General features: G+C 42.9%; 3 protein-coding genes across 4 annotated transcripts; 1 reads left to right on the forward strand and 2 right to left on the reverse strand.

The window, feature by feature from the left end:
- The first annotated feature begins 474 nt into the window (after positions 1-474).
- Positions 475-4,122, forward strand: LOC112268503 (ADP-glucose phosphorylase). Of its 2 annotated transcripts, XR_001405438.2 has the most exons (4): positions 475-1,064; positions 2,962-3,252; positions 3,466-3,787; positions 3,827-4,122. XR_001405438.2 is itself a non-coding variant. In XM_003557476.4 (3 exons), the coding sequence occupies exons 1-3, from the start codon at positions 564-566 to the stop codon at positions 3,724-3,726; spliced, it is 1,053 nt and encodes a 350-aa protein (XP_003557524.1). In that variant the 5' UTR covers positions 476-563; the 3' UTR covers positions 3,727-4,122. The 2 variants fall into 2 exon arrangements, 1 of the variants encoding a protein (XP_003557524.1); XM_003557476.4 differs by having other exon boundaries at positions 476-1,064; positions 3,466-4,122.
- Positions 4,123-4,989: 867 nt separating this feature from the next.
- LOC100821847 (protein MET1, chloroplastic) lies at positions 4,990-7,264 on the reverse strand. Its single transcript, XM_003557477.4, has 7 exons — positions 6,722-7,264; positions 6,496-6,602; positions 6,118-6,212; positions 5,944-6,020; positions 5,740-5,860; positions 5,592-5,651; positions 4,990-5,509 (listed from the first exon to the last, which is right to left on the reverse strand). Exons 1-7 carry the CDS (start codon positions 7,123-7,125, stop codon positions 5,369-5,371), a joined length of 1,005 nt encoding a protein of 334 aa, XP_003557525.1. The 5' UTR covers positions 7,126-7,264; the 3' UTR covers positions 4,990-5,368.
- Positions 7,265-7,501: 237 nt separating this feature from the next.
- LOC100822155 lies at positions 7,502-9,821 on the reverse strand. The gene is made up of 7 exons (XM_003557478.4): positions 9,324-9,821; positions 8,949-9,003; positions 8,719-8,793; positions 8,529-8,620; positions 8,186-8,267; positions 7,952-8,035; positions 7,502-7,845 (listed from the first exon to the last, which is right to left on the reverse strand). Exons 1-7 carry the CDS (start codon positions 9,677-9,679, stop codon positions 7,726-7,728), a joined length of 864 nt encoding a protein of 287 aa, XP_003557526.1. The 5' UTR covers positions 9,680-9,821; the 3' UTR covers positions 7,502-7,725.
- Positions 9,822-18,540: the final 8,719 nt, after the last annotated feature.

Raw genomic sequence — 18,540 nt, forward strand, 5'->3', positions numbered from 1 at the left:
TCCAGCGAGGAGAATTTGTTGGGCCGTGGATGAATTCTTCCTAAGGTCAATTTAGAGACCATTATGCACTTTGGATTTGTTGCCGTCAATCTTAAGAAACAATAGCAATGATTTGTCACAACCATGCTTCATGGAGGAACAACACGCAAGTTAGAAGTGAGGGAAATATGTTAGAGCAAAGAAAGACATGATGTAAGCTCCAGTATATAGTTAAGTATGGACCAGATCCTTTTGAATTGTTCTGTTACTAGCATATCTAAATCCCTTTTCAACTAATTAGTAGAATCCATCCTCACGTGAGTTCGAATTTTCATTAGTATAATAATGTCAAATCAATTTTCTCTCGTATAATTATCGATGTTCAGTAGCGAAGCACGGCGGGCACTATGCTAGTCACTTCGAAATTTTCGAATATGCCTGTGACCGCCCGGTCCCACCCGCCAGCAACACGTACGCAGCAGCCGAAGCGTCTTTCCAGAACAGAGCCCAAGCGTCGCTCCGCAGCCTCCGCTCCTGCGACTGCGAGCACCGAAGCACACACCCTTCTGGAAAAGGGATAGCCGATGGCGGAAGCTTCTAGAACCTCCGAGGCGCGCCGCGACGCCGTGTTCGGCCGCTGGGTCGTCTTCTCGCCGGCGCGCTCGCGGCGCCCCACTGACCTCAAGTCGCACGCTCCCACGAACCCTAGCCCCGGCGACGGCGACGCACCCAGGCCGTCCTGCCCCTTCTGCCTCGGCCGCGAGCCCGAGTGCGCGCCTGAGATATTCCGCGTGCCGGCGCCGGATACGCCCGGCGAGGCGCCGTCGCCGTGGCGGATCCGCGTGATCGAGAACCTGTTCCCGGCGCTGCGGCGCGATGCGGAGCCGCCGGCACCGGAGGAGGAGCCCGCTGACGTTGGGGAGTGCGCCGTGCGGGGGTTCGGGTTCCACGACGTGGTCATCGAGACCCCGCGCCACGACGTGCGGCTATGGGACCTGGACGCCGAGGGGGTCCGCGACGTCCTGCTCGCGTACGCGCGCCGCGTGCAGCAGCTGTCGGAGCACCGAGCGGTGAAGTATGTTCAGGTAGCTCTCTTCTTCTTCTTTTTGGATAGTTCAGCACATCTGCCCTAGATAGTTAGATTTGATAGCTGGGTCTATCTCATACGGCAGATGGTGAAAATTCGTAGCGTGAATGTCATTTTGATGGTCCCGAGGAATGGGAAACTGCCCATGCGATGTGTTTGGAATTGGAAGGCAGCCTTAGCCAGTTGTTATCTAGAACTTAGAACGAGTAAATGCTAGAAATATGGATGTTAGGACAGTCTACTTTGGTTAACTGAGGTAATTAAACAATTTAGGTGTTGGGTGTGAAACTCAACCAAGGGAATAGTTGACGGACCAAAGTAGACTTCTCCTACTCTCCATTCCATATTAACTGTCGCTGATTTAGTACAACAGAGGGAGTAGATGTTATGGACTTATGGTGAACTGAGATATTTGGGCTGTCTTACTGTTTCTTTTTTGTTGTCCATGTATGTATTGTATGGTATTGTGCTGTCTTGCAGCTTCTTGTTTGGTGCATGTGATGCATGGTATGTACAGTACCTATCTATTTTGCGGTGGTGGCCACTGATCAAGTGATCATACACTTTTATGGCCAAGCCTGAATGTGATAAATATAGTGTCATCTGATCCTCTGTTTCATAAATGGTGTGTTTGCGTGAAAATGAGATTTTTTGGGATGTTTTGGCTGCATGTCTTTTGTATATAATGCATTTTGGCACATTTTCCGATAGAAGGGCATTCGAGACATGATGACAAACAACAGTTTTTCAGAGCCCGGCCTCATTACCTGAACTCTCTGTCTCTCTCTATTTGTAACATTGAGTACATTGACAAGTCTCCGGCTCCCATGAGGCCAAAAGCCTAGCCATGTCGACATCCAAACACCTCAAGCTCCACCTGCTAGTCCCCTGCAGAAGAAGCCTTTGGCATTTTGGTGCTTCGGCTTAGTAGTTTGCAAACTAGCTGATAGCGCAGTACACATAATCATTTCGGAGATTAGACTGCATAGTGTTTGATGGGTTGGCAAGGAAAGATGTAGATTTTAGTATAGTAAGGGGCACTTTTAGTGGGCCGCGTGTTTATGTCAAAACCGTCTTGGTGGTAGGGAAATGGAGATCAGTCATGCACTTTCTGACGTGAACCCGAATCGCAGGATCCTAATTCCCTCTGCTCTATTTTGTTTTCTTTAAGCCTTTGCATAGACTAGACATGTCAGTTTGCAAATGTTGAAGTTATTTAATATTTTATAGTGATCATTAAGTCAGCATCACATTCCAGGATTAGTGCAGTTTTGTCACTTAGTGTGTGGCTTATGCTCGGATCTTTTTCATGCATTGCCACGGAATATATCTGTTACATGTATGACGTACGAACCCCTTGCCTGATATGGAATCATGGCAGTTATGGGTAGAATCAGAAAAGGAGAATATCTTTTTGTCAGATTGGATTGTTTTGACACTTCGGATCTCTTGCTCCTACATTTTGTCAACCATGCACACCCAGTCATTTATGGCAAGGAAATAGGCCACTGGTCTATTCAATATAGCATGTGAGTCATGTGACATTGTTAGTTGTGCATGTTCACTCTTACCTGTTCATAGACTCTAGACTGCATGAAATGTTTAGTGAACATAATTAGTAGGATAAATTTCTTTGTGCTTAGTGCTTGCCACAAGAAAAAGGTGCTTAAGCGGAGGATTACATACTTTGATAGTACGGGGTGCAAAAGTTTATGCACCTGTACTTCTCAAATTTTATTGGTTTTTGTAATAATTATGCTTGATATTCTCTACTGAAGACTATATCGCTTCAAACTAAAATACAAATCAAATCATTAATTAAGGTGGCAACTGTTGATGCACTGACCACTTACAAATAGTGCACTTCCGACACTAATTGTTTTGAAAATGCTTAGGTGTTTAAGAATCATGGGGCGTCTGCTGGAGCTTCAATGGCACACTCACACAGCCAGATGTTGGGTACTCCTTTTGTCCCTCCATCTGTTACCTCCCGGCTGAACTGCATGAAGGAGGTTTTTGAGAGGACCGGGAAATGCAGTCTTTGTGAGATTCAGTCGAAGGATAGTTTGGTCAGTGAGACACCCAATTTTCTTGCAATTGTTCCTTTTGGAGCATCTTATCCTTTTGAGATGTGGATTATTCCTCGGCAACATGGCTCCTATTTCCACGAGATAGATCAGGATAAGGTATGGAAACTTTTTGATGTTCCATTGTTACATGAACTGCATGTCATATGTGTAATGCACATATTTAAATGTCCTCTTTACTTGTGCTGCACCTATTGAATTCAACAAACTTGCATGTCTCTTTGTAATCAGTCTTGGCTGCGAAAATAAATTGCTACCTGACTGTGGTTATCACCCTTTTGTTGCATCAAGTAATTGCTCTGCTTTCTGCAGGCATTGGACCTTGGGTCTCTGTTAAAGAGCATGCTGCAGAAGTTGTGTAAGCAACTCAACGATCCGCCATTCAACTATATGGTCCACAGTGCACCATTCGGAATCGCCTCATCCTGTCTACCATACACACACTGGTTTCTCCAGATAGTGCCACAGTTGAGTGTAATCGGTGGATTTGAGATGGGGAGCGGGTGCTACATCAACCCAGTTTTCCCTGAAGACGCTGCAAAGATCCTGAGGGAAATCGACTGCTCAATATAGTTGGGTAGTTGGATCTGATTGTTTCTTTGGTCACGTTAGGAACAAAGGGTGTGTTGTTCCTCTAAAGAAGTATCATGCTGCTAATAATCCAAGTGGACAGCTAACATGATGTATTGATTTTTACTACCAAGAATCTGATCAAACTCAGAAACTCTAACCTTCACGGAAGGTTTGCTGTTGACGATTTTCATCTCCATCATCAGAAAGGGTGGTTTCACATATCAGTCACTTGTATGCCTTTGAGTGTCCATTTTCCTTGTTGATATAGTGAGTTGCATGTACGATGACTTGTAATACGGAGTATTTGCTAAAAACATGTACCCTGATCAATATAGTTTTTGCCTTTGAGGCTCATATGATGTTGGATTTTAATAATATGATGGCTGGGTGCATCAATCTATGTAGAGACTGGAGAGCTTTCCTCCTTTTGGAAAAAAGAAAAACTGTATCCCGTGCTAAGCTGCTTGCACTGCAACGGTGGTGCTTCTACTGCAGCTGTGCCCTGCTGTGAGTGCTCCCACAAGATGTTCCGGCAAATGCGAAGGGTGTGGGTAATGGTCCGTCCGTCTGTACTTCATGCATTCCCAGTGATCGAGCGTGACATGTCCATTGTGCTTGTATAGAATTATTTGTGGATGATATGGCTCTCATCTCAGGCAAGTTAAAGCTTTTCTGCTGTCCACTGCGGCAGTGATAGGAGTACCTCTCAGCAACTGAAGATGCCACTACGGCTGTCGGCTCCGCTACAATGGTTTGGGCTCTCGGCGATTCTGCCAGAGCTTGCCAAACGGCTCTGCACAATCATTTACCACCAGGAAGGCAGAAATAGAATCAACTTAAAGATACAAGGATGGATAGATTCTGCAGATTGGTGGAGCCATAAGGAAGCTGCGGCAACACCTCTCTGATCTGAAGGGCATCGTTTACAATGCTAAGGACCCTACTTGAAGGTTTTAACTGTCATGAGCCTCAATATGGCAGCGGACGAAGAGTCGAAGACGTATATGCGCATCCACCTTGTCCAGATTCTGTTCGACGAGTTCATCAGCGGTAGGCTCAACCGCGTGTGAAGGATTTCCTGGGAATGGGGATTCTGGGAAAGATACATCATATAACTCACCACATGAAAACCAAGGGTTTGCATGTTATGCCTCAGCAGCCCTTACGAAAACAACCCTGGGCAGAGTTCTTTCTCTAATGACTCGAATATATTCAGTCAGCAAGTAGCGTTTACAAATATTCACGCTGCAAACTTTCTGGAACTGAGAAGGTAAAGAGAGTTTTCACTCAAAAGTTGGCGCTGGTGTTCAGCAGAAAATATTTCCACTTTCTGGTTGATACTTACATATTTTGGATAACTTACACATTACAAGCATGGCGAATTGGCGATAACATATTTCCTTTGCATATGGAGGATTGTCATTTGGATGCACGAAGTGTATATGTCCGTCAAATGGTCAGAGTACAAGGGAAGGCCGAAACCTCTCCTGGAGATATCTCCGAAGTCTCACCAAGAACAAACTAGACTACTGTTTTTGAACTAGTGGCAGAGTGAGAAAAATTGGACCGCGTGGCCAAGTGTGCAAACCGCAAGACCGGGCAGAAGTGGCAACGTCTCTTAACGGCATCCATGTCCAACCGCTCACTTCTTGCCGAATCCGAACAAAGATTTGATGGCATTGATGGCACTCTCATTGATGAACGATTCGTCGTATTTGTTCAGAAGGGGGTCAAACTCCTCTGATTTCCTCAAGTTTGCGAGATCCGGGTCGGTGCGAATAGTCTTCAGGAATCAAGTAAGATGCCTGTCAAATGTTATGAACCATGGAATTTGTTACTCTGTGAAACAGTTGTGTTCTACTTACCTTGAAGTCTTCATAGCCTGCTTTCATGGCATCTTCCAGTGCAGAAAGGCCAGCTTGTATCTGCCCAAGGAAGCATATCCGTGTGAGTATTCAGTGGCAGACGTTGTAGTATTGCTGTTTATAGTGAACAACAAGTAAAGAGGCGAACCCGGTCGAGCTTCGAATAACAGCATGCAACATTGTAGCTGGCTACGGAAGCCTCGTCGATCTCTGGTTTTGACCCCAGCACCGACTCGAACTTCTCCAACGCCTCCTCGTACTTTCCATCCCTGAAATATTTTTCTGAACAAGTCAACAGAGTTTTCAAATTGAAGCAATCTCATTGCAGCATACGTTTCAGTGTTCCACTGACTTATACAGCCTTAACCCCATTCGGAGGTCCTCTTCTCTTTGGATCTTCTGCTCCATCTTCTTCTGGTAATTTTGCATCTGCAGCCGAAATTTGAGACCGCCATGAGAAACGGCACAATTAAGCTAGAAATCTGCAGAGCTCTTGGAGCACAAAAAGGCATAAAGTCACACTTACTTGAATCTCTCTGAGTTTGGTGCTGACATTTCCAGTGTTCCTTTCAGCCCTGATGATCTCCTTGTCGGAGAGGTCGCCAGAATCATCCCATTTCCCTAGACTCAGTTAAGTTGATAGCATATTCTGAATTTTATGAACCTATGATCATGTCTATCTTACAAATAACGGTTTTGCTATTTCTTAGTCGATGATAACAACCTTTTGATTCAGTTTGAGGTTCGTGTAAGATTAACGCAGGTCAGATGGATAAGAAAATCTTAATTGGATGGTTACGGTTGTCAACTGAAAAATAACTATTTCTTAGGCGACCGAGAAATAGACACTCCTACAAATAATCATATACTCAAGCAGATAACTAGCTAAACTAACAGTCCTTACCAAATTTCTTCTGCATCTTCATGTAGAGAGGACCAACTCTCTGGCGGATGCAGTAGATGGTCTGGCCGTACCCTGCCGCCGGCCAGATTTCCTCTCCAAAGACGGCACTGACGAAATTCCCCATCAGTTAATTAGCACCATGGAACTCTCGAAATCGCTGTGGGGGTTGGCTTGTGTGGTGGGAGGAAAGGATGATCAAGAGAGGAGAAAGGACTGGCTGACTGACCTGGTGGCGAGGACCTTGTCGCCGACGGTGAACTTGCCGGTCTGGTCGGCGGAGGAGCCGGGGAAGATGGCCTCGATGTAGGTGCCGCCGTCGCGGCCCTTGGCGAACTTGATCCCGTAGGGTTTCAGGATCTCCACCTCGTACTCCTCGTACGGATCCTCTCCTCCTCCCCCGTCCCCTCCTCCCGACTTGGGCTCCGCCTGCGCCGACGACGCCCGGGCGACGACGGCGGGGGCGCAGCTCCTCGCCGCGCCCTGCTGCTGCTGCAGCCTCAGCTGGCAGCAGGTTTGCGTCCCGAGGAACGGCGGGGGCCGCGCATTGCTGCTGCTGCTGCCGGCGGTTCTCGGGAGGCGGGGCGGGGAGGAGAGGAGCGGCCTGTTGGTGATCTGGTGGGCGAGAGCCATGGCTGGCTAAGCTAGCTCAAGGAATTGCGCACTGAGCAGTTCTCTGGAATCTCTTGGTGGTGTAGGAGCTGCAAGGAAGCGATGAGGAGGAGGATGGATGGATGCTTCTGTGGCTCATCTTTGGCTGTGTGGCGTGGCGCCAAGACGGCTGGAGTTCAGATGTCAGAAGACGGAGGCCACACATGCCTTGCGCGCGCCAGGGCAGAGAGACCGAAATTAACAGGCTCTTCTGAATATGCTGGGCTGGGCCTGGCATCTTCCATGTCAGAGAGTCAGGCCCACTTTCCAGGCCATGCCAACCTTTATTAATTTGTTTCATTTCTAGCAGCATTCCAGTCATTCTCTTCTCTCAAGAACTAGAAACATCAAATCAAAGTGCATGAGAAATGTATATATTCAGGTCAGTATCTTTGCTTTATTTACTGATAAAATCAGTTGGCATGTACAGATTTATTTACTGATGGTAGGTATGTACAGAACAGGGATGGATCGAGGACAGAGTCACAGGGATGAATCTTTGGCAGGAGACCCTGGTAATATATACACATTGATAGGTGGCTACTAGTTAAGGTCTGAACTCCGGTCTGAAGAGCTCTTTGATCATGGAGACGATCCGGCAAGGTACTGCAGCCATTCTTCAGGCAGCCCTTGCTTCCTCCTGATCGTCCTGAACGCGGATTTCGTCAAGGGCACCGCAATGATGTCGAATTCCTTTGGCGCCTGCAGTGCAATTCAGCAAGAGTTACAGTTCATATTCATGGACAGTTTGGTAACTGTACTTCACTAATCTTGCAGTTATATCAAGAAGAGCAACATTGTCACCGACCTTGGGGACCTTGCGAAGCTTCATGTTTGCTTGCAGCAGTGTCTTGTGACCCTTCCTGGAGTTGCATCTCGAGCATGCAGCTACCTACCAATTCAGAGATGGTATAATAACTTGTAAGACCCTGCAACTGTCAGTACTCTAGAAGCACAATTTTCCAAGAAACCTTCATTTCTGTGACCAGTTGCTCGATTTGAGAAATGATGATAAAAGTGTAGAAATAGTGGGCATTCATACCAAGTTTTCCCATTCCCATTTGCCACCACGTGATGTCGGGATGACATGGTCAATTGTGAGATCATCTTCAGAAGAGCAATACCTGCACATAATGCAACCAATAAAATCTAGATTGTCGAATGATAAAAAAAGGTATTCTTGTCAGCATGTTTTCTTCTTCTTGAGGAATTCAGCTGTAATTGTGCAACTTCGTTTGAACCCTTCATCTTTTCTGAGGCTGAAAGCTACCATATAGGCTAGTCATAACTCACATATTGGAGATACAGTTTTCCAAGAAAACATAACTATAATCTAATCATACAAGGCAAAAAAAAATTGGCCTTATAAAAAGTGCAGTGCTTACTGGCAACTGAATCCATCCCTGTAAAGTATGTTTTTCCGGCTAAGGCACTGCTTAACTCTTCTTCTCTTTACCACCTGCAGCAGCTGCGGAACCTGAAGGAGAACAGTAACAACGGAGTCATGAAGATCATGATACCAACTACTATAATTTTATTTCACAAACTAACATATCATGAATACATTATACATACCCTGAGAACTGCAGGGATGTAGAAGGATCCACTGGGAGAAGAGACTGTCTGATCGTAGTACTCCAGAACATCGGCCTGCATAGCTAAAACGATCATCGCATTAACAATGTGTTTGATGATGTACATAATACTCAGATATTTTGATCAACACACGACCAAAACCATGAGCTTAATTGGAATGATGATATGGTAGTTGGTGGTTCAGTGCTGGTTGCAGTAGAAAAGCTAACCTTCTCCATGAATTCGAGGCAGATCGCACGCTTCCAGCAGACGACATTGACCGGCCTGAGATATATCAAAGGAGTGATTTCAGTAACATTTCAAGATTGAAAACTAAAAAGAACTTATGTTACCGTTCATTATGGCTTTTGTTCGTGTACTACTATTGATCATCTAGCATGTTTTCTTCTTTGTGAGGAAATTGATCTACCGTGTTTATTTTTCAGATCGTAGCGTACATATGGTGATTTTTCTCTTGGGGTCTTTTTACTGCTGACAAACAGGATTACAGGGAGTAATAACAAAGAATGATACATATTGCTATATATGAGTATGAATATATGATCATCTCGTGACATGAGAGAAGGATGTGAATTAAGCTTTACCTGTACGAGAGATCAAGAACGAGCCCTCTGAACCCAGACAGATCATCGTCGTCGTACTCCTCCTCATCCTCCTCCCCGTCGATTATCAGCACCGCATCGTCCTCCGCCTCCTCCTCCTCCTCCACGCGCTCGTCCTCCCTGGTAGCGCCGCCGCCGCCGCGGCCGCCGGACCTACTATTCCTCCCACGCGCCCGCGGCAACCACGCCGGCGCCACGAGCCTTCCGGCTCCACTGCTCCATCCCATCCCAGCCAGCCCGCTCCTGCCGCCGCAGCCGCCGGCAAGCGACCGCCGGCCGAACGGCAGGCCCCGCACGGCGCGGCGGAACGGGAGCGGCGCCGCCACCTTGGCCGCCATCGATCGATCAATGCTCGTGATCCCGGGAGAGAGGTTGGAAGGTACCGCGAGCAAGCTTTGGGCACGATCTTTCCTGAGTTCTTGTTGTCTTGTAGCGCTGGGGGAGCGTGCTTGGAGTGCAGGAGAGGTAGATTGCTGAGAGCCACTGGTTCCATGGAGGAAATATCTTCCCCCTCTCTCCCAATTTTTCTTGACTTGGCTATTTCCTTGCAGGGGTAAAACGGGAAAAACAAATCTTGTCGAGAGGCGGGAATTTGGTTACGAAAAAGGGTGAGAAATTAGAAGTCAACATGTTGTCTTTTTTTTTCAAATGGAAAGGGCTCTCCATTAAGCATTGTTGTGCGTGGCAAAATCGCTAGCTGGCAACTAGATTGCGTGCAAAGTTTGGAGCACCACCGAACAATAGAGAGTTTGCATCACGTCGGTTAGTGCGCTCGCAACCTTATTACATTACATGTTTATGCGCAATAATACTAAAACGAGAAAACTTTGAACGAATGAACGACTTTATCTCCCTAAAGACGATCGACTTCATTGATTGCGAAATCTTGTATAGTAAACTATCTATCGATTGGACTCCATTGAATGTATCTGCTGCACTCGCTCAATTTGAGCACAACAACCATTTTTAGTGAATTTTATGGCATTTGAATATGAAAATTTTATTTTGTTTTGCGTTGGATGAATTTTGAATTGAAATTATCTGTCATAATAGATGCATATCATTTGAATATCATGATATCCAGTTTTTTCCCTACCTTTTCAAATGAAGACCGACTTTTAGGTACCAACACAGCTAGTAGGGCTTAAAAAAGGCTCAAAAATAAATTTTACTCATACTTATAAAATTCATGCATTCCTGGGGAAAAGCCCTAACAAGAATATCCGCAAAAAAGGCCGCACATATATTCTTCCGTGCAAGTAACTCGTGAGAGTGGATCCATAGTGCTTATAGTTATGTGTTCGAGCGTTGAGAAAAACCCCGAGTATAACAACATCGTAATGACATCACCCCACGCTTTTTGTGCAAAAATAAAAGACATCACCCCACGCGCACTCATGTAACACTTACGGAAGACTTGATTAAGTCATGGACGACTTTGAATGTCGATGAACTCATTACATGAGTCAGTCTATTGATGAATACATATCTTAACACCGAAACAATTATCCACTTCCATCCGACAAACATGACGTCACAAGTAAAAGGACTATAATTATGTCTTCAATGGTGAAAATTAGGCTGAATTTCCGAAAGAGAAAACAAGACTTAATTTAGACACAGAGTGCCAATCAAAGTAAGAGAGTATATACGCATATTCTCATGAGAAAAGTATACAAACACCCGGCAAAAGTCACATGTTCGAACGTGGGTGCACACCATATCGGTTGGGGCACTTGGAAGTTCTCGTAAAGCATAAATATATTTATGGATGCACTTCATGCTATACATGTGAAACTGCCAAACTGCATTACAAAAATAACGTTCTATGGCCTAAAGAAAAGAAGAAAAAAAGCAAGGGCTAATAAATAATTCTATAGTTTAAGTTATCTGTTTGTTCCAGTATTTTTATGGGTCAATTTTTTTTTGATGAAAATTTACACGCGGAAGCGCTGTAGCACGAATCTAATGGTGGATCCACATGTAGAAATGTGGGTTCATCTGAACCACTTAATTTATGAAGTCACACTGAATTATTATAATTTTTGTGAGAAAAATGTAAAATAACCAAAGTTTAAAGGGATGCACCCACAGATTCTTGGCTTTGGATCCGCCGCTGCACGGATTTATATATTTTCAAAACACTAAAGTGCCTCAACGTTAAGCACATGAACAAACATTCATTTGTGAACCTTTTTCTTAACTTTTTATATATATTTTCAATTTTCGTGAGGCCTTACAATCGCCAGACCAGAGGCCATACACTTATCAACCTCCACACCGACTAGCGCATCCCTCCAGTACAAATGGAGAAGTGTTAAAACTTTAGACATATGCTGAAAGAAATGTTTAAAGCACATAACATTGCAGGATATACCATATGAAATATAAAAAATGCAGTGTACACAAATATTAACCTCGAACAAAAATGTGTAAAACACATGCCGGTGAAGATGGAGAAGTGTTAAACTTCAGATATAAATAAATAAATGTTTAAAACACATGACGTGGCAGGATACTATATAAAATTGAAAAAAAATGCAGTGCACACATATTATCAAACAAAAATGTGTAAAACACATGCCAATACAAATTGAGAAGTGTTACAACTTCAGATATACGATGAAACAAATGTTTAAAAACATGACGCTACAGGATACTATATAAAATTTAAAAAAAATGCAGTTTACACATATTCAGCTCGACTTTTTTTTTTGTGTAAAACACACGGCAGTACAAATGGAGAAGTGTTAAAACTTCAGATATACGATGAAACAAATGTTTAAAACACATGACACTGGGCAATGTTATATAAAATAAAAAATGCAGTGTACACATATTCAGCTTTAACAAAAATGTGTAAAACATATGCCAATACACAAGGAAAAAAGGTTAGGACATCAACTATACGATGCAACAAATATTTAAAACACATTGAAACTGCGGGATGCTATATAAAATCAAAAGCTTGAACAAAAGTTTGTAAAACACACGCCATTATAAATGGAGAAGTGTTAAACTTCAGATATACGATGAAACAAATGTTTAAAAACATGACGCTGCACAATACTATATAAAATTAAAAAAAATGTTGTGCACACATATTCATCTCGAACAAAAATGTGTAAAACACGTGATAGTACAAATGGAGAAGTGTTACAACTTCATGTATGATGAAACAAATGTGTAAAACACATGACACTGTAGTATACTATACAAAATAAAAAAAATACAGATATTGAGCTTGAACAAAAATGTTTAAAACACATGACAGTAAATATGGAGAAGTGTTAAAACTTTAGTACATGTGGACAAGTGTTAAAACATCATATATAAAATGATTAGTATAGATCTAATCATTCCCCTTGCTTCCGTGGTCCTGTGGTGGCGCACGTTCGGTCCCCTTTTTAATTTATCCGTGGTCTTAATCCAGGTGCACGACCGATCCCCTCACTTTTGAGGTCTTGTGGTGGCCGACCGTATAATCCGAGAGGTACGATCCCTCCCCATCTCTGATTATACGTGAATGTGGATCTGTGTTACCATATTTAGGGTTCTTTCTAAATCTTTCCACTATTTGCAGTCGCTTTTAGCTGGCCTGGATTCAATCAATTTAGAATAACCTAGTTTTGCACTCGATTTAGAATATCCCTAATTTTGCAATCGATTTAGAATAGCCCTAATTTTGCAATCGATTTCCACCTTTTGCAGTCACGTTTAGTTGCACAACGGCTTCAATCGATTTAGAATAGCCCTAATTTTGCAATCGATTTAGAATAGCCCTAGTTTTGCAATCGATTTAGAATGGACCTAATTTTGTGATCGATTTCCACTTTTTGCTTAGTTCTTTTAGTTGGACTGGATTCAATCGATTGAATAGCCCTAATTGTTGGTCGCCCTTAGGATGAGAAAGGCTGGCAGCCCATCTGGAGGGTTATCGTCCCACTGGAGTACACACAACTTACTGAACGTGGAAAATCCATGGTGCGGATCGAGTCCATTAGACGCCAGCAGGTAATCATTTTTAGTTTCCCTTTTTTGTTCGAATTTTGGGTTAATTGTTACCAGAGAAGAGAAAACATATGCTTCATTTATCATTGTTTGCAGATTCAAGCTGGCTGGCACAAGCTTTGGTGCTTCATAAGCCCATTATTGTTCGTCCAGCTTGGACCGGAGGCAAAAGCTACGGTCTGGAAGCTTTTCACAATCCGCCTAAGTTGGTGCCAAGGCATGGGCGACGATGATGAGTTCGAGATGATCACCCCGGATGAACTCCATCATGTCAAGCAACTTCAACAAGACCCAATGGTAACAGCAAGTCCATTAAGTTTTTCTTCGTTTTCTACCTATTATTGTACCTACGGATCCCTTGTACTTATTATGTTGATGGTTATGTTAGGACGGAGAGCCTACCCATCGTAGAGATGTTGATTGGGATGATCAAGAAGGCATCGAGGAGATCGTTGAGGAAATCCGACGTTGCATGATAGTACATAAAAAAATGCAGTGTACACATGTTAAGCTAGACCTTTTTTTGTAAAACACACACCCGTACAGATGGAGAAGTGTTAAAACTTCAGATATACGATGAAGCAAATGTTTCCAACACATTACATTGCACAACGTTATATAAACTAAAAAGTGTGGTGTATACATATTCAGCTTGAACAAAAATGTGTAAAACATACGCCACTACAAATGGAAAAGTGTTAAGACTTCAACTATATGATGCAACAAATATATAAAACACATGACATTGCGGGATGCTATATAAAATCAATAAATACAGTGTACTCATATGAAGCTCGAAAAAAATGTTTAAAACACATGCCAATACAGATGGAGAAGTGTTAAAACTGCAGATATAAGATGAAACAGAAGTTTAAACGGCATGATATATATACTCCCTCCTTCCCAGTTTAAGTGTCTTTTTAGATTTTAAGCTTTTTTTCATAATAAATGTCGTATTAGCTTTCACAAGGATCATTTACACAGCCTTGATTTTCTCCGCATGCCATGCGAGCATCTGATTGGATTTGCTTGCCAGCGTCAGAATTAATTACCGCATGCATGCAGAGCTGATTGGGGGGTGCGAGGAAAGAGAGCGCAGGCAGTTAAGGCGTGCATGCAGGATTGATTAAATCCAAGCGTTTTTAGCTCAGCAATTACCTAGTGTGCGCTTTAAACCGGCCTTGGTATTTGGGATGAGGTAACACGACGTTTTTTCTGGGAAGTAGGGAGTAATATGAAAAATGCAGGGCACACATATTCATCTCGAACAAAATTGTGTAAAACCCATGGCAATACAAATGGAAAAGTGTTACAACTTCAAATGTATGATGCAACAAATATGTAAAACACATGACACTGCAGTATACAATATAAAAAAATTGTACAGGTATTCAGGTCGAACAAAAATGTTTAAAACACATGCCAGTGCAGATGGAGAAGTCTTAAAACTTTAGTACAGATGAATAAGTGTTAAAACTTCAGATGTACAATGAAACAAATGTTTAAAACAAATGAAACTACACGGAAGGGGGCAGATGCATATACAAAATTGGAACACAATACACAAAGGAGTTACTTTAAATGTTTTCAATCCCATTTGTATTATCCTCGCAGTTAGGCTGAAGCATCGATCACTTCCACCAATCTTAAGCATGAGGCATGTGCTAACTAAAATATAAAACAAATGCTCGATCCAAAAATGATCTTAGCAACCAAAAAATCATGAATTTAATTATAAAGACCTTTATTCCTCTGCTGAAAATTGACATCTTCTCCAAAGCTATATGAGACCTATTATGTTGATGGTTATGTTAGGACGAAGAGCCTACCCATCGTAGAGATGTTAATTGGGATGATCAAGAAGGCATCAAGGAGATCGTTGAGGAAATCCGACGTTGCATTATAGTATATAAAAAAAATGCAGTGTACACATGTTAAGCTAGAACTTTTTTTGTAAAACACACACCCGTACAGATGGAGAAGTGTTAAAACTTCAGATATACGATGAAGCAAATGTTTCCAACACATTACACTGCACAACGTTATATAAACTAAAAAGTGTGGTGTATACATATTCAGCTTGAACAAAAATGTGTAAAACATACGCCAATACAAATGGAAAAGTGTTAAGACTTCAACTATATGATGCAGCAAATATATAAACACATGACATTGCGGGATGCTATATAAAATCAATAAATACAATGTACTCATATGAAGCTCGAAAAAAAATGTTTAAAACACATGCCAATACAGATGGAGAAGTGTTAAAACTGCAGATATAAGATGAAACAGAAGTTTAAAACACATGCCACTGCATGATAATATATAATATGAAAAATGCAGGGCAGACATATTCATCTCGAACAAAAATGTGTAAAACCCATGGCAATACAAATGGAGAAGTGTTACAACTTCAAAAATCAAGAATTTAATTATAACGACCTTTGTTCCTCTGCTGAAAATTGACATTTTCTCCAAAGCTATATAAGACCGGCTGGTGGCAGCTTGTCTCACATCATGGAATGATTAATTAGCCAAAGGCCTTGTACTGGTTTTTGGGACGGCGTGCGCACACATGTACTCTCCTGTTGTTGGCTTCCCCTTTGGTGCTCCCCACCTCTCAACCTCATGGTTGACCATCACCTTGCCATGCCCGACCTTCCGCACCTCTCCAGGATCGAATGCTCATCTTGTTGGACGTTATCATCTTTGAGGACTCTCTCCACAACATGCTCTCTGAATGCACAACTTTAGATAACTTTTCATTGCACAATGTAATCATTGGTCGCCTGTGCATGAACTCCCCAACTATTAGGAGCATCACCTTCAATGCTCCACCGAACACTTCTCAGGAGTTTGTCATCAAGAATGTCCCTTGCCTTGAGAGATTAATATCATTTAATGCCTTAGGTGGTCATGCGATCGTCCAAGTAATTAAGGCATCTAAACCGAAGATATTGTGTTTAATATCTGATAGCATGTACACACTCCATCTTGGAATCAAATTATTTGTTTAGATAGCAGCATGGTCAATCGCGTATTTGACATTCCTAGGCTATTATTCTTATTTACACTTGTTTATTCATGTTCTCAAGGGAAAGGTTGATAACAGCTGGACAACCAAAATGCATGCCATGAAGTTTTTGTATCTTGACTCTGCTAGCGCCAACTTTGACGTGTTTGTTGACTTCCTCAAGTACTTCCCTTCCTTGGAGAGGTTGTATGTCATTGTAAGTATTCGTATTTGTTGCTTTCTATGCCAAAACCAACACCAGGTTACAGTGTAGTGAATAGTTACTAGCTTTTCACCATCTTCCTTATATTGCTTTTTTTGTATCTGCAATCGCACCCAGAAAATGGTATGAATAATGTGCGAAAATATGACCCATCAGATCCAGTTGTATGCCTTGAGCTTCATCTAAAAAAAGTGGCGTTGAAGAATTTTAAGGGTAACACCAGGGCAGCTGTCGACTTGCAAGTTGCAACACCTCTAGACCCAAATCCCAGATCTAATATTCCTTCTACCACGCGACCTAGCGCCCACGTTAGATCTGCCCTTTCTAGGGCTGAGTTCTAGTGATGACGACGGTCATCATCACTAATGGTCGCTCCGACCGTTAGTGATGATACAATCATCAGTGGTGGGCGGCCCAACCGTTAGTGATGATTCCCATCATCAGTGACGGTCATGTTTACGCGCCCGTCACTGATGATTGGAATCATCACTGATGATACGTTTTCGGTAATAAAAAACAATTAAATTATTTCCAGAACACATAATATACAACACATATATGAACAGAAAATACACAGCATGTATATAGAAAATACACATTCGAATTAAAACAACATACACATTATTTAAAGCATACAAATGTATCTCATGCAACGTTCACTTCACGACATTGATTACAAAGTTTAAAATTTTCATAGCAAAGTCAAGTTTGAAGCTATTATTGTGGGAGAACCCTAGTAACCACGGGTTCCATGCGTTCGAAGAAGTCCCCACTCGGCTTGATGACCTCATTGTTGATGAGATGGTCGAACTCCCTTTGAATGCTATACATGATCCAATTAGGTCTGTGTGCCATTTTCGTTCGGGCCCACCAGTACTCTTCCACAGCTGTGATTGACCCCTTCCGCTCAGGTTTGAAGAGGCTGGCGTTGTCCATAAGGATGTGACAGCAGTAGTATCCATAGTACACACTGCCGGGCGGCTGTTGATTGCAAGGGAACTTGTGGTTGTGGCGAGGCTCGTTGCGATAGCCTCTGCCAGCTAGTCTTTGCGTGCTCGCAACCTTCCAAGCAGTGTTAATGAGTGTTTTGATTGGTTTCCGGTGGCGAGCTCGAGCACCCTTCGGGCGAAGTAGTGAATCGAAATAGTATACCGCGGACCAAGGCAAACAAATGAGTAGTGTCACCCAATGGTCTCTGTTTTCAAAAGAAACAAACTTAGCAACTAAGGGTGTATAAGAAAGATTGAATTAGAAAAAGCAAACGGTTCCATATATGAAATTCAACTTACTCCAAATTAAGGAAGAAGAGGATAAAGTCGTGGTCAGCGTATTTATTCAGACGTATTTGGTCGCCAGAGTTCTTGAGTGCTCCTTTTCTGGCTCTAGACCGATGTCACCGTAGTTGAACACCGCAGGGTCTAGTATGGCTACTTTTGTAATCTTCATTCACCGCATTTCCCTTATTTGGTAGGCAAACCACAGCCTTAACAGGTTGACATCAAGCTTTTGGCGGTTGAAGAGGTGGAACAGTTCGTTGAACTCCACACAAAAGGTTATATGACGTTTCTGAATGCCCCAGTTTCTTGGTCAAAGAAGCAATAGTCTCGTGGGATTCGAACATTGATTTATTGGGCATGCTGTTGAGAAGCAGCTGATGCTTGCATGTAGAAATGATGAATCTCTTGCATCTCTCTTGACACGGCACGTAGGGATTCTTCGGTGAGCATCGGTCTTCCAGGATAGTAAATAAGCACCAGTCAAACTCCCTAGCCACGAAATAGGACCCGTCTTCCAATCTCTGGCCTTGACGGGGGTTCTTCATGAGAACGTCAGGCATATTGTCTTCCCACACTCCAGTTATGTCAGGCACATGGTGCATCTCATCTTCCTTGACATTCGAGAAGTCCTTGCTGGTTTTGCCGCCGCGCCCCCTCTTTTTATGTTTCCTC

Source organism: Brachypodium distachyon, chromosome 1, assembly GCF_000005505.3.
Source record: "Brachypodium distachyon strain Bd21 chromosome 1, Brachypodium_distachyon_v3.0, whole genome shotgun sequence".
Taxonomy (NCBI): Eukaryota; Viridiplantae; Streptophyta; class Magnoliopsida; order Poales; family Poaceae; genus Brachypodium; species Brachypodium distachyon.

Coding starts and splice junctions, on each gene's coding strand:
- LOC112268503 (XM_003557476.4), top strand. CDS start 564: ATGGCGGAAGCTTCTAGAACCTCCGAGGCGCGCCGCGACGCCGTGTTC. Junction 1,065..2,961: donor GAGCGGTGAAGTATGTTCAG/GTAGCTCTCTTC, acceptor GAAAATGCTTAG/GTGTTTAAGAATCATGGGGC. Junction 3,253..3,465: donor ACGAGATAGATCAGGATAAG/GTATGGAAACTT, acceptor TGCTTTCTGCAG/GCATTGGACCTTGGGTCTCT.
- LOC100821847 (XM_003557477.4), bottom strand. CDS start 7,125: ATGGCTCTCGCCCACCAGATCACCAACAGGCCGCTCCTCTCCTCCCCG. Junction 6,021..6,117: donor CCAAACTCAGAGAGATTCAA/GTAAGTGTGACT, acceptor TTTCGGCTGCAG/ATGCAAAATTACCAGAAGAA. Junction 5,861..5,943: donor ATGGGGTTAAGGCTGTATAA/GTCAGTGGAACA, acceptor AAAATATTTCAG/GGATGGAAAGTACGAGGAGG.
- LOC100822155 (XM_003557478.4), bottom strand. CDS start 9,679: ATGGCGGCCAAGGTGGCGGCGCCGCTCCCGTTCCGCCGCGCCGTGCGG. Junction 9,004..9,323: donor GTTCTTGATCTCTCGTACAG/GTAAAGCTTAAT, acceptor GATATATCTCAG/GCCGGTCAATGTCGTCTGCT. Junction 8,621..8,718: donor ACATCCCTGCAGTTCTCAGG/GTATGTATAATG, acceptor GTTCTCCTTCAG/GTTCCGCAGCTGCTGCAGGT.